The sequence below is a fragment of the Abrus precatorius genome, unplaced genomic scaffold (genome assembly GCF_003935025.1).
Source record: "Abrus precatorius isolate BTA unplaced genomic scaffold, Abrus_2018 Scaffold6, whole genome shotgun sequence".
Taxonomy (NCBI): domain Eukaryota; kingdom Viridiplantae; phylum Streptophyta; class Magnoliopsida; order Fabales; family Fabaceae; genus Abrus; species Abrus precatorius.
The window spans coordinates 13,162,578-13,177,260 of NW_020874406.1; the positions used below are offsets into that span (position 1 = coordinate 13,162,578).

General features: G+C 29.5%; 2 protein-coding genes across 3 annotated transcripts; both read left to right on the plus strand.

Moving 5' to 3' along the window:
* Positions 1-329: 329 nt before the first annotated feature.
* On the plus strand, positions 330-3,537 carry LOC113869329 (probable sodium/metabolite cotransporter BASS5, chloroplastic). 2 transcript variants are annotated; one of them, XM_027505603.1, is made up of 8 exons: positions 330-585; positions 664-758; positions 1,476-1,606; positions 1,901-2,094; positions 2,168-2,420; positions 2,504-2,757; positions 2,837-2,919; positions 3,289-3,537. In XM_027505603.1, exons 1-8 carry the CDS (start codon positions 423-425, stop codon positions 3,370-3,372), a joined length of 1,257 nt encoding a protein of 418 aa, XP_027361404.1. In that variant the 5' UTR covers positions 330-422; the 3' UTR covers positions 3,373-3,537. The 2 variants fall into 2 exon arrangements, with proteins under 2 accessions (XP_027361404.1, XP_027361405.1); XM_027505604.1 differs by having other exon boundaries at positions 541-585; positions 669-758; positions 3,289-3,499.
* A 3,354-nt stretch (positions 3,538-6,891) lies between these two features.
* LOC113869493 (ycf49-like protein) lies at positions 6,892-9,387 on the plus strand. Its single transcript, XM_027505826.1, has 4 exons — positions 6,892-7,264; positions 7,357-7,435; positions 7,592-7,660; positions 9,003-9,387. The coding sequence occupies exons 1-4, from the start codon at positions 6,987-6,989 to the stop codon at positions 9,099-9,101; spliced, it is 525 nt and encodes a 174-aa protein (XP_027361627.1). The 5' UTR covers positions 6,892-6,986; the 3' UTR covers positions 9,102-9,387.
* The last annotated feature ends 5,296 nt before the right edge of the window (positions 9,388-14,683 follow it).

Genomic DNA, 14,683 nt, shown 5'->3' on the forward strand with positions numbered 1-14,683 from the left:
AATTTTTAATAAAATTTTATTATTATTAATTACTATAAAAATAAAAGTAATTTTTTAATAAAATTTTAAATTAAAATAGACAAAATTTTAAAATAAGCATGTATTTATAAATTCAAGTAAAACTATTTATTATATTAAATTTACAAGAATATATTAAATATTCTTAAATAAAAAAATTATAATTATTGACTGTTTTAATTTAAATTTATATATTTATTTTGTTGAAGTACAAGTTTGAAAAAAAAAGTCAACCCGAGTTCATTGGACATTGGGGTATTTTTTTATTTCGGGGGTAAAAAGGTGGTGAAGTTTTGAAGGAAGAAAGGAAAGAACGAAGAAGTGTTAGTGTCGGGGGATTGATTAATCAAGTTCCTCACCATTCCTTTCGTGGTGCAGTAGCTGTGCACCAAATTGACAGTAGTATGATTTCAAGTGGAGCAAAGCAATTGCAGTTGCAGTTGCACAATATTCACTATCCGCGTCCCTTGCTCTTCCCTTCTCATAATCTTCCAAAACCCCCAATTTCAGTGAGATGCCACAGTGTCTCTTCTCCATTCTCCATTCGTTTACATTCACATTTCCAATGTATGTAATTTCTCATTTTGCACCCATATTCCATTTCTCTTTCTAAACAATCATCTTATGCTTCTTCTGTTTTTGTAGACCAAAGCCCCAAGCTTCCACTCAAATGTGCATCGCTCCACTCTTCCGATTCCCTCCCACCCGATCCCCCCATTCACTCCTCCGACCCCACCCAGGTAATTCATTGTCTCTTCAGTCTACACCCGTTTTTTGCTACCTTAATTGAAATAACAATAATAAATAAATGTTTGCTACCGGCAATTAACTCGTGAGTAACATAAATTTCAAATGTTTATACTGTTTTTGTAAAATATGACTGTTAATTGGTCTTATGAATGGCCTCGTTTTTTGTATATGTCATAATAAAAGATGGCCAGTGGCATTTACAATTGGGAATTAGGAGCTACTAAAGTACAGATGCATCGTCAATGTTCAATTTACTCATTTTAATCCCAATTAAGCATTAGCAGAGCTTAATCATAATTCATAACCTAGGCCAATCAGTAACTTTTGTTCTGCAATTGAACAGCCAAAACATCTGTTTGTCTATTGCTCTACAGTACTGGATGCATGGTATCCATAACCTAGAGAGTGGTCAAAGGGTAACTGAGATATAAATGGAGTGATTTGTGTTAGTTGAAATGGGGCATGATCGCCATCCTCAACTATTTATGCATCAATGTCATATCATGTGGTTCTTCTTAGGTTCTTTTGTTAAAGTGTGCTGAAATATCAACATTAGTAGATTTTCCAGTTTTATTCCTGGATATTCAGAGCATGCAGGCTTCTCTCCTGTAATCAAGCTTGACTTCTGAAATTTCTCCCATGCATACAGTGATAAACATAGTAACTAAGACTATCTTCGATCTTGTTTGTTCTGTTTCTTTCCTCAGATGACAGAGCAAAATTCAACGTCTATTCTGGAGATCCTCAAGCAATCAAATTCATATCTGCCTCATGTACTCCTTGCTAGTATATTGCTAGCTCTAATCTACCCCCGTTCTTTAACATGGTTTACCAGCAGGTCTGTGAATGTTCTGAGTTTATTGATAAAATTTTTTATTATTATTATTTACATTTTTTAGCAATGGAACAAGTCATGTGATTTGCAGCAACGAAGGGAACAATCCATTGGCTCTCATCTAGATTTATTTCAAGCTGTATCTCTTTAAATTGCAAATGCAAAATGGAATATAAATATGTAATGGTGCAAACAAATAATATCTGAAACCCAAAATGCACACAGTCGAATAATTTATTTTTTAAACATATTTCTGTATATGTTCATTTGTATTGTTATGATGTGATTTACTTGCAGATACTATGCACCTGCACTAGGGTTTTTGATGTTTGCAGTTGGGGTTAATTCAAATGAAAGTGATTTCGTTGAGGCATTTAAGAGGCCAGCAGAACTTGTCACTGGTTATATTGGTCAGTTTGCTGTGAAGCCTCTTCTTGGATATCTCTTTTGCATAATTTCAGTAAGTGTACTTGGCCTACCTACAGCAATAGGTGAGAACGGTCTGACTTAATCTTAGAAAGAGTGGGATGTACTTTTCTAATTTTTGGCAGTAAAATGAATCAGGTGCGGGAATTGTATTGGTGGCTTGTGTTAGTGGTGCCCAGCTCTCAAGTTATGCTACATTCCTGACAGATCCACAAATGGCACCATTAAGCATAGTTATGACATCACTATCCACTGCTTCTGCAGTTTTTGTCACCCCACTCTTATTACTGTTCCTCATCGGGAAGAGATTGCCTATAGATGTAAAAGGAATGGTGTATAGCATTACACAGATTGTGGTGGTACCTATTGCTGTTGGCCTGCTTCTAAATCGGTAATTAATAATATGTTTTCAGATAAATTTGTTAATATTAATGTTTACTTAAAGGGTGACATCTTAGCTGTTTCATTTTACAGTTTCTTTCCTCGTATTTGCAATCTTATTCGACCATTCTTGCCTCCACTATCAGTACTGGTGGCTGCTGTCTGTGCTGGAGCACCACTTGCCTTTAATGTTGAGACTATCAAATCTCCCTTGGGAATTGCTATCTTGTTGCTTGTTGTTGCTTTTCATTTGTCATCTTTTATAGCTGGCTATATCCTCAGTGGATTTATCTTCCGTGATTCTCACGATGCAAAGGCACTCCAACGAACAATTTCCTTTGAAACAGGTTCAAATTTTCTCCACTTTCACACATCAAATTCCTGTAATAGCATGTTAGTTTAACAACTGTATTTATTTCATGGCAGGAATGCAAAGTAGCCTGCTTGCTCTGGCTCTTGCTAATAAATTCTTTGAAGATCCAGCGGTGGCTATTCCTCCTGCAATTTCTGTAAGTTCTCCCTCCAGTTAGACTTCAATTACAGCCATATAAGTTTGGCAATATAAATCCACTTTATGTCTCTTTCCTTCGACATACATACGTGTCCGCTTGAATAATTATCATTTTAAATCCTTGGAAAAAAGGAAAGAATGATATATGATTTGAATGCTTCACTGCATACTCATAGTGACATAGCTGATTACTTCGTTGTGTTGGAAAATGCAAAGCTTTTGTTTTTCGTCAAGAAAATTGATTTCTTTAATTCATTTATTGTGTACACCATATTTGTTGCGTGACTAGTCTGCGACTATGTAGAGAAGTATAGCTGCTGTTTAAAAATATTATCCTATTGCAATAAGTTGCTAATTTTGTTTGCAGACTTCAATTATGTCTTTGATGGGATTTGCTCTTGTCCTGATTTGGACTAGAAGAGGAAAGAGTGGGATAAAACACAGCACCTGAAAGGTGTGGATATAGGGGTATGCTGCACATTGGTCCATCTTGTATCGTAGCGTGCGTTGGTACTGCATTGCTTCCTATGCTTCCTATTCTTGGATAAAACCCTGATTGTTTTAGATATTTGGTACCTCAAAAGCAATTTTTGTGATCAATAAAATCCAGTGCATCAGTAACTTCTGTGTTTGTTTGTTTTCCCGGCTTTTTTTTAAATAATGCTTTTTTAAAAATAATTTCTTAAAATAGGTATATTTTAAAACTAATTATCTGTCCGGTGTTTTTTTTGCTAACTCAATAGCAGTATTGCAATGCATAGACGATAATAAATTTTTATTATTATTTTAATAGAGTATCGTTCTAATATTACGGATACTACACCAAAAATTGACATTTGTTAAAATTGTATAAGTATCAGACAAAATGAAATGATAATATATTTTTATTATTATTTTAATACATTATCCTCATACAGCGTTAGATATTTACATTTTTAATTAATTTTAATACTATCGATATAAATTAACTTATACTCATTTTTTTTATTATTATTTTAAAATTCTATCGCTCAAAATTTCCTATACTCAATTTGCCACTAGTAATATATAATACTAAAATATGATGTATGCTGCAATTGTATCACAAGGAGGGATTATTCTCATGAAAGGAGTAGCCAGAAATTCTTCCACCGGACACACAATTATGTGAAGGAAAAATTAACTGTAGAAGTTAAACACAAGAATAATATATCACTGTATATATGTTAACTTTTTAAGCTTGAAGAATATTTATTGTCTGTTGTACACTTAATATTTAAAATGTATAAGATGATAAAAAAAAAAGAGAAAAGACAAAAAAAAAATACAATGTAAAAAAAGAGACGAAAAGTCAAATAAGGTGAAAAATAAAAAATATAAAAATATAACTCCTATTATTAAAATATTCATCAATAAAATATAATCTTCTTAGAAAAGATGAATAAATAAATATTTTGAAGAAAAAGATAATAAAAATTAGTAATATATTCTTTACATACTTTTATAATTATTTGATTTTAAAATTTTTGAAAAAATTAATTAATTTACAAAATTAGTGTTGTAATATTAATAACATATTAAAGGTGTGTTTTAAAAAATATATTCATAAAATACCACACTTCAAAGCTGCACAACAGTTTAAAATGTATTTTTTTACTAATTCTTTAAAAGCATCATTTTTTTATTACGAAAGAGTATATTGTGACTTTAAAATTATTATTATTATTATTATTATTAAATAATTTTATATAAAATATTTTTATTGGTTAATTAAATTAATAAAAGAATGACAGCAAACACTGATATTATGCATCGTGTGTTTAGACTATAAGAAATGATCAAACGAAGAGAAAAAAAATAATTAAACATATCCATGTATGAAGTGTGATGTGTGGTGCAGTTGTGTCGCAGGGAAGATCCATGTATGACCCAGATGAATCCACATCTACGTGCTATTCCAAATGCATTATGATATGTCTAATCCAACGGACTAGAAGAATCGCAAATTAGGCATGCGGAATCACAAATTAGGCATGCGATTTTGTAACGACAATGGATGCAGCTTCCCGTCTATAAATATAAAAATGATGAGTATCGAAAGTTTGGAGGCAATTGAATTTTAAAAAAAAAAAGAAGTATCGATTAATTTATAATAATAATATTAAAATTAATTAAAAAAATATAAATATTATATTAAAATAATAATAAAAATATATTATCGTTTTATTTTGATCGATACTTATATAATTTTAATAAGCGTTAATTTATTGTATAGTATTAATAATATTAGAACGATATTTTATTAAAATAATAATAATGTGCGACTGTTGATGAGTTAAAAAAAAATATAAAATAGAAAATTAGTTTTAAAATATATTTATTTTAAGAAATTGTTGTTAAAAAAACATTATTTAAATAAAAAGGCCTGTTTACCCCATTATTTTTTTGTACCCAAGATTGCACTAGTAAAACTAAGGAAACTGTTTGGATTCAAATATAATGGGATATTCACAAAAAAAGAAGGCGAGAACATTTTTATTCAATTAAATTGCCGTTTGATGTAATAATTTTTTAATTAATAGCTGGGATTCGTTCCATACAACTTGGTGAACAGATTAGGCACATCAATTTGTCTAATTTAGAGTGGTCTCTAGTTCCCGTAACTGATCAATCGATTCATTCTGTTCACTGCTCTTGCAGAAAAATTCTGCAGAATATTTTTCTTTATTCATTTCGTCTGATAGTTCTTCCTTCTCCCACTCAGCCAAGCTTTTCTATCCGCTGCTACATAGCTAGTTGATCCATCATTATCTGCTTTTAACTCAAGTTTGTCCCTGGTTGCATATTTTGGATTAACAAGACGAGGCCAAAGATTAATTATCTATTTAAATGTAAGATCACATTTTAAAGGACACGCCTATTATATTAAAAAAAAGCAACTTAACTTTTGGTAAAAAAATTAATTAAAAATTTAAAAGATATAAAATGATTATTAAGAAACTTCTCCAGGTAAATATTACATTCATCACAAAAAAGGTTAAGGTTTAACGAATTATTTTAATATGGCGAATGTATAAGTTTAACTTATTATAATCTTAATTTTAATAGTTTAGAAAAGTGTCTCTCTCACATGTGTGGAGAGAGAGAGTGATTTTCTGTCTATATGATTCAAAGGAAGTAGAGGAGGAAATGAGAAAGTATCTATGCTGTTACGTATTAATATCGTCAAATTTTGCAGTAACGTGGGGTATCATTTTCTTTTTTAGTTATTTGATGGTGAACAAACAATCAATGTTTCGTGGATATTCTGAAGCAATCAAATTCACTTCTGGCTTACGTAGCCCTTACTGGCACCGTGCTAGCTCTAATCTTCCCGTTGCCTCTCATCTAGATTAATTCCATGCATGAGGCTGTATTTGGCCCCTTTGTTCATACAAATTATTATACATGCCACCAAGTACATATCTCTCATCCACCCCGATCATGAATCAAGGTTCTCTCTTTCTTAAACAAACAAAATTCTTTTGTAAAATTACATTCTTGTTATTAAAATTTAAAATATATATATATATATATATACTTTTTTTGGGTTTATTTACATACTATATACAATGTCTCGTCCTAGTGGCAATGTTGGCCTGTATAAATTAGACTGGGCTTCAGTGCAAAAATTACCCAATGGCCGAGCTACATGGACATATTATTGATGAATTGTTTAGCCTCTAAATCCTGTTTTACGGATTACCATTCAGCTCCCAAAAGAAGTTTTTTTTTCATGAAAATTAAAAATCATATATTTCTTTTCCTATTCAGATTACATAAATTTTTTTCAGTTTTTTTAATTAAATAATATATTAAAGTACTCTAAAATTATAATTATTAATTAGTTTAGTCTTTAAAATTAAAAACTGATATTTTTATTTTCAAATATTAGTTATAGGTACTTTTGAGCATTATTATTATTATTGAAATGAACAAAGGGGTAAAGGGTGTTATCCAAAGTGGGATGGATTGAAAACAAAGAAGACGCAGGAGCAGCGATATCAGAAGAAGCAGTTATAGTCACTGTCTCTGAAAAATCCAACCATGGCTGCGGCTACGTTGTACTTAACAAAACCTTCTTGTACTCCGAAAATCCCCTTTCCGTGCAATTCAAGAGTAAGCGACGTTGGAAGTGGAACTGTAAAGGTTAAATCGCAAGCTCAAACCAAAGCGAAAACGGGTATACTAGGAGTGGGTGTGTTCCACTTCCTCAGCTTGGTAGAACCAGCTTCATCTCTTCCACTGCAACTGCAACTCCACGAACCCCCCAATGCACTCTCTTTGCCCACGTGGGCCGTCCACGTCTCCAGTGTCGTTGAATGGTAACTTATCTTTCTCCATCTTTAATTCAGCTTTATGATGTTTCCCCTTTACTTACCCTTTTCAATTCATTGTTTGCTTTTTCTCCTCAAAGGATTATAGCCATGGCTTTGGTGTGGCAATACGCTGAGAAATCTGGATATCAAGCTTGGAAGGGTCTTTCTTGGGGTATGGTGAGTTTTTTCAATTTTGCTTTTTTTTTTCTTCCCTTTTTCTAGTATTGTTTATTTCTTTCGTACCTATTCCACGCATATGCCCTTTCTTTTCCTCCATCTCATTTTTCTCCATTTTCAATTCCATCATTTCTTATCTGAATCTGATTGTTCTAGGTACCTCTACTTGGTGGAGCACTTTGCGCATGCACATGGCATTTCTTTTATAACTCTGAGTCCTTGGAGGTTAGAGGGCTTTTCATCCTTCATACAGAAGGACTATTATTATTATTTAGAAAAAAATTATTAATTCAAGTGATTCATGATTCTCGAGTGAATAATTCTAAATCTTCCTACTCTTTATTCCTACAAATCTAATATAAAATAAAATCATGCAAATGGAGAAATAGAACGATACTATGTTGCATTATTTGGATTGTTTAAAATAGGCTGAAAGGGTATGGAACATGTTGAATTGCATTCTATTCCATTGCATCAAGTTACTCTCATTTTATTCCCTTCGATTTCATTTCATTTGTTTCATTCCATTCCATTAAACTCATCTTTAGATATCTAAACCGCCTGGAGTTGTATGCTTATCTTGTTAAGTGTTATTTTAAGAGCATTTCAAAACTCAGTACTGATTTTGTTCTATCGTCCATTCTTTTGTGGAGATATTCTTATTACAGATACTTTCAGAATCACGCACTTTAGACTAAGAATACTGTTATTCAATTTTTATATTATAAGACATGTTTTGACTATAACCAATGTCCTTGAAAGCACTTTGTTGTGTTGAAATATGCAAACGTTAAATATTTTTTTCTTTTTTGTGGGAGAGAGGTGGGGAGTCTTGAATTTGGACAAACAAAGTGAGGGTAGAGGTTCTCTAGCCCAGCTAACATCTGTCTGTTTTGTTTTCCACCATCACCACTTAACTTTCTGCTTTGATCAATCTCTTGTGACCAAAACTACAGGATGCAAGTGCAACCCGAGGTGTAAACTCATTTTTTTTTTCCATCATGAAAGGATTGTATTAGTTTTCTCCTTTTAAGATGTAGAAGCTGAGTATAAACCTACTTATTGGAACATACGAAAGAAAAAGAAAAGTTTCTGCAAAGTAGGAAGTGAGATGGTGGACTTCGGCGGTTAATTTAAAATGTCAAATTTCTCTTCTTTTACTTAGTGAAACAGAACACTTGGCTGATGGAAAAAGTAAAAATTAGTGATGAAGTGGGAGAATTTCCTTTCTTTATAATGGTGTAGAATTAGATATTACCAGCTACCTCAATCTGAGCAGTTACTTAAAAATTGCTATTTCTGTACAAATAAACTGAGCGCATGAACCAATGTACCATTACCATCTTTTACTTGAAACAATACAACAAAATATAATATTTGGATTACATGCTGTGAGATCCATTCTTGTACATTATTTATTGTCACCAATGTAGTGTGACATTGGTGAGAAACTTGTCTTGTTGATAACAATAATAGATATATGCTTCTTCCATCTTGGAATAAAATCTGATTGAATGTGAATTAGATTGAACATGTGAAATGAATGGGATTCTCTAATGAGTTGTAGGTATTGGTGGCTCTTCAAGCGGGACTAACTGTCATAGGTAATGCCACAATGTGCATAGCTGCGTACCGGATATACAAAGCATCCCGTGAAAGCTCCTAGAACTTTTGAGTTGAATGAATGTGGGTATCTGAAAGCAGTATATAGGCCTGAATGAAATTCAGTCTTCTTCTGATTGATAAATTATACTTCATGTGCTGGATGAATGTGAGGAGGGTCTGCTGACATAACAACGTCCATATTGACTAAGGGTCTGTTTGTTTTACATGTAGAATCAATATTGTGCACATGTTCCAATGTAAAATTGTGACCCAGATTAATTTGGGGCACATGTTTTAATTATGCTTAATAATTTAAAATCAATTTTATTAATTATATTCAATTTTAACTCCACCAACTTGCTCATATAAATCTTGTGTTTGGTCTGAACTGAACTATTTCTAACTGTACAGAATAGGCTGAAGAGCATGTTTTAGTGTTTCAATTTTTAATTATAAAAAGCGGTAAAATGCTTATTAATTGATATATATGGTTGTATGTAGTGGGGTGATTTCAAACATTTTATGCTGCCTACATTTTGTTAATTTTTTCTTTTTGGGGTCGTAAGTTAAATTTTCTTTTGAACACGCCCTAACACCAATGTAGGGTGTGCGAAATCTAATGGGGGGAGCTTGAACTTTTGTTGGGAAGGTCGTCAAATGCAGCAATATTAATACTGGACTTGTATTATTCAAATCATTTTTATAATACTTTTTGTAGGTCTTTTTATTTAAATATTGTAAATTTAAAAATAAGTTCTTAATTTATTATTTTTTTCAAACTATATTTTTGTCTGAAGTGAGTCTGTCCACATGATAATAGTTTCACTAAAATAGCTGACAAAAATATTAAATTTTTAATTTTTTCAACGAATTTCACTACTAGAAGCATGAAATAACTAGATCATGATACATGTCAACATCTGTATAATTTTGTAAAATATTTGGCAAAATTAAGTCATTTTTATCATAGATAATGCAAAACTAAGGTGATAGGAATAATGTGAGTAAATTTTGCTATACAAATTGCACAATTTTCAAAAAGTTGACACGTGACATAATTTGGTCGATTGTATAAATAATATGATGAAATTTTTACACTATATATCTCATCATCTGCTCATACTATATATATCATCACCATACCTCTCATTTTTAGTCAAGAAAAACAAGCTTAAGAGTGTTATCAAGTTAGTTTTAGTTTATTTATTTTGTTAATTTAATTTAAAAATATAAATTTATTTATTGTTAATTTATTTTCAATTAAATAAATTGATTAATCAGTGAAGGATTATTATTTTTTCTGAATTCTATTTTAGAAAAAATTAAATATTAAATATTTTTTTTGGTAAAAATGTAAGATGAGTGAAATTGTTATTATTATATATTAGAATAGTAGAATCTATGAAAGAAATGAAGAAGTGAGTTTTGAAGGAAGTAAGAAAGTGATTAAGATAAAGCGATGAATAAGTTTTGAAGCTTAAAAAAAAAATTCATTTGAAATTTAATCTTGATCATAATCAAGTTATTTCTAGATTAATTTTATATTTTTTAATTGATAAAAATATTAAACAATATACAATTTTAAATATATGTGATGATGAAGATATTGACAACATAATAAGTGTATTTCAACAATAAACTGATATAAATGTTATTGAGTTATATGTAGATATTGTTGTTTGTAGAAGTTTATCAATATTGTCACGAATAATGAATTTAAATTTATCACTTTCACAGCAAAATGATAACACTCTTATGAGTCATGATTACCATTAAGGTAATACTTTAGAAATTATTTTGTTAATATATGTATTTTTTTAGAATTAAAAGTTATAAATTTGTTGCAATAAAAGAATTAGCAATGATATTAATAAAGATAATTAAGACTCAAATTATGATAGTTATAATGATAGAAATGATGAAGAAAAAATCTTATTAGATAATTTTTCTTCTATTCCAACTTAAATATAAAAGAAGAAGATATAGTAGGAGATAATATGAAATAATATTTAAAATTTTTTGTTTTTAATTAATTATATTAATATTAATAATTTTTTTTTACAAAATACAATGTAGGAAAGACTCTAATTTCTTTTTAGAATATAACGTATAAGTATTTTACTATTAAATTTTAATTAAAATTATTTAAATTACTTAACATATAAGAATATTCTTATTACATCTTAGTAAAATTTATATAATGGAATAAGATTTTTTTGTATTAATATAAATTTAAAATTTCTTGTACTTATTTGAATCTTTTATTTAATTTATATTTAATAAATTATAATTTATTATTTCACTGATCGTTAAATATAAGTTAAAAATATAAAAATTATAAAATTTTAGCTACAATCCTACACATAGTATAAACTTGAGAAAAAAAATGGAAGAAAGGTGTTGAAATCGGATGGAAAAAAAAAATGGAAGAAAGAAGATAATGATGAAAAGAGGAAAGAAGGAGAAAGGGTGGAGACGGTAAATGTGTCGCCTACCACATGTCAACCAACGATTGGTTTCATTAAAGGTGTGATGAATTTTAATTTCGCTATTAATGGTAGAAATTCTCACTATGTTGCCACGTGTTATTGCTGCTCTCCTACTGTTTATTTTGATTTTTTTTTTAATTTTAATTTTGCGACTTTCACGATTTTAATGGCGAAACAGTCGCTGCTATGTGTAATTGCCTTGCAAGCTACGGACTGTTGTTGGCTAAACTATCTACGAATTTTGTCAATGTTATAGCAAAATCATTAGATGTTTGACACGTGCTTCGATCTTGTGGATTTCGTGATATTTGTGACGAAATATCTTCTAAAAAAATTTAAAAAATAAATTCTTTCGCTATCAGACATGGCAAAATTTATATTGATTTGGCAAATTCATCCCAAACTAAAAAAATAGTTTCAAAAAATCAATAAATTAAGAATATTTTAAAAATTTTCTGTCTCTCTTTCACATAATCTATTTTGTCTACACCTATCTCTTGTGATTATATAATTCTGTTGCATAAAAATAATTTCTTTTGACAAAGGAACATACCCTTTCATGATCACGTAAGAAATTTGCATAAACATTCTAAACAAGGCCTCGTATATTTATCTTTTACTTGCACCCACCTATTTAGGTGCTTGTATATCTAAAAAACCATGAGTTTATTATAATTTGCTTTTAATGATTGTTTTAACAATTGAGACACTATTTGTCTTTTTTAAAAAATAAACTAGTCACATTGAGGAGTCATACCCGAAAAAGTATGAGATAATACATTTTCATGCCAATATATTGGAGCGACTTTTTTTGTTTTCTCTTCTACAAAGTATTTTGATTTGTTTAGTTTATTAATTAAAAAAAACCTTTAGCACAATTTTATACTTCAGAAAAATAGTAATGTTTTTCGATATCTATATATTTTTTTAACATTTTCACCGTGTACTTACCTTTTACAAGAAGGAAAAGAGAAGTACTCACTTTTCTCTCTCTGTCTTTTTCTTAATCATTAAAAGGAAAGTACATAACACAAGTCCGTAAAAATAATATTACTGTTCATAAAATCGTCATCATATAATATTTACTTATGAGAAAATAACAAGGACCAATGGAAACCTTTCCTAATGCCACACATATTTATGAAAATATTCTTAATTATTGATTAAAATTTATTAAAAATAATTATTATGCAAGCCTTATTTTTAATTATTTTTATACTCTCGTAATTAATAATTAAGAGTGCGATTAAATAATACATTACTAACTCTAAATGTTCCTCCTAAAGTATGTCTGTTTAATATTAACTATATGATTTGCACATAAGGTTGAGCCACTGCCATACAAATAAGCTGATAAAATATTTGTACCGCGGGAATCATGAATCGCTTCAATGTTTGCCCTTTCAAAAATGTAGTTAACAGACATTAGGTAATGTAACTTATTTTATGTTTAAAAAAAAGAAAAAGAGAAGATAGAGATGCAACGGGGAAAAACATAAAGAAATAGTGCAAATAAAATTTTAAAAAAAGGTGTAAAAATATTATTATTATTATTAAAGCAACTTATGATCAAAATTTTTTAAAGATTTTTCTTAAAAAGTAATTATTTTTGGTAAAAAAAAAAAATGACGAAGAAGGACCGTATTAAACTAAAATTCGCCATCAGCACTGCATGCGCGTCCTCAAAGGTTCAAGGGACCATGAAACCCATTTGGTATAGTTCCTCTCAACCTTTAGCTTAAGTTATTCACGCTCGATCACAGTAGTGCATAAAGATAAAGAGGAATAAGCAGAAAGAAATAGATGATATATAAATTGATGATGACATAATGAGAATTGGGCATTACATATCCTACAATATAAGAATCAGCTTACTATAAAGTTTGATTCATTGAATTGATGGTTGTGAAATGAGCCCAAAATGTTAATCATTCTTGTAGCTACTAGCACAAGATGAAAAACTAGATAATGTAGTTTAGAAAGAATCTATCAATCCTAAGTGGATTAATGATATTTTGTGTTGAATAAAAAAGTTGATATAATTTTTTATATAATATTTTAAAGCTATTTATTTTGTATCTCGTATGTATTGTACAGCAAAGCATCATGAAAGATTGAAGATATTTCTTTTAACCACACGGAATTCTGTAAATCTAAATGATGTCTTGCTATTGAATAAAGGAAACGAAATATAATATGTTGAATTGCCCTAGTGCTGAAATTGAATCACATGCATAAGACAGTGGATGGTACTCCAAATCATTTCAAGTTGTGTGGTCCATTCCATAATTAGCCATGAGATTCTTCACACGTCCCACTTCTTTTCAAGTCTTTGCATCCATATCAATGATGAAGAAAAGTGTTGATGGCTCACACGTCACAGTTCTGAAACTAAAGTTGCTCTGACCACTGGCCTAATTTCCGGAACAGAGCTGCCTATTTAGGCCACCGATTGTGGGCTCTCAAAACATACTCTCGTTATTAATCGGTGTTCCTATGCCTTTCTTCCAGCGTTTACTTGCTTTGACAATCATCTCCAATGGCTCGATCATTTATTCTTCTGACCCCTTTTTGGCCTTTTCTCTTTTGAAATTATGATTCTTTTTAAAAAATTTAAGTTTTAAGTTGTGATTCCTCACTTAAATCTAACAATGTAAAATGAAAGTTGTGATTCCTTATTTAATCTAACAATGTAAGTTGTGATTCTTCACTTAAATTTAAGTTGTAAGTTGTGATCCTTTATTTATGAGCTCGTAGTTTATTCACCACAGAGAAAGTTTTAGCTCTTAAAAATTAGTTTTTTTAAAAGTTATTTAAAAAAAATTTAAACTTCTAAAATTTAACTACTAATATTTTACTGCGTTTTTATCTATTATCTTTTTTTTTATAAAAAAAAATAACGTATTATTCGTATAATTAAAATTTAGTATATTAATCTTATTATTATTTTATTCTCTTTATTTTTATTGTAGTTTATTTTTATCTTTTTATTATTAATATTTAATAATATATATTTTTATACAAAAATAAATTAATTAAATAAACAATATTTTAAAAAATAAGAAATAAATTATAAAAATAAATTATTTAAATCAATTTATGTATTTTTTTATATAATATTAAAATTAATAAGATATATTAAAACAAATTATAT

What these genes read in the sequence shown, in the direction of transcription:
- LOC113869329 (XM_027505603.1), top strand. Translation starts at nt 423, where the DNA reads ATGATTTCAAGTGGAGCAAAGCAATTGCAGTTGCAGTTGCACAATATT. An exon ending in TTAACATGGTTTACCAGCAG is followed by an intron (nt 1,607 to 1,900) that starts GTCTGTGAATGT and finishes ATTTACTTGCAG; the next exon opens with ATACTATGCACCTGCACTAG. An exon ending in AACAATTTCCTTTGAAACAG is followed by an intron (nt 2,758 to 2,836) that starts GTTCAAATTTTC and finishes ATTTCATGGCAG; the next exon opens with GAATGCAAAGTAGCCTGCTT.
- LOC113869493 (XM_027505826.1), top strand. Translation starts at nt 6,987, where the DNA reads ATGGCTGCGGCTACGTTGTACTTAACAAAACCTTCTTGTACTCCGAAA. An exon ending in GTCTCCAGTGTCGTTGAATG is followed by an intron (nt 7,265 to 7,356) that starts GTAACTTATCTT and finishes TTCTCCTCAAAG; the next exon opens with GATTATAGCCATGGCTTTGG. An exon ending in ATAACTCTGAGTCCTTGGAG is followed by an intron (nt 7,661 to 9,002) that starts GTTAGAGGGCTT and finishes AATGAGTTGTAG; the next exon opens with GTATTGGTGGCTCTTCAAGC.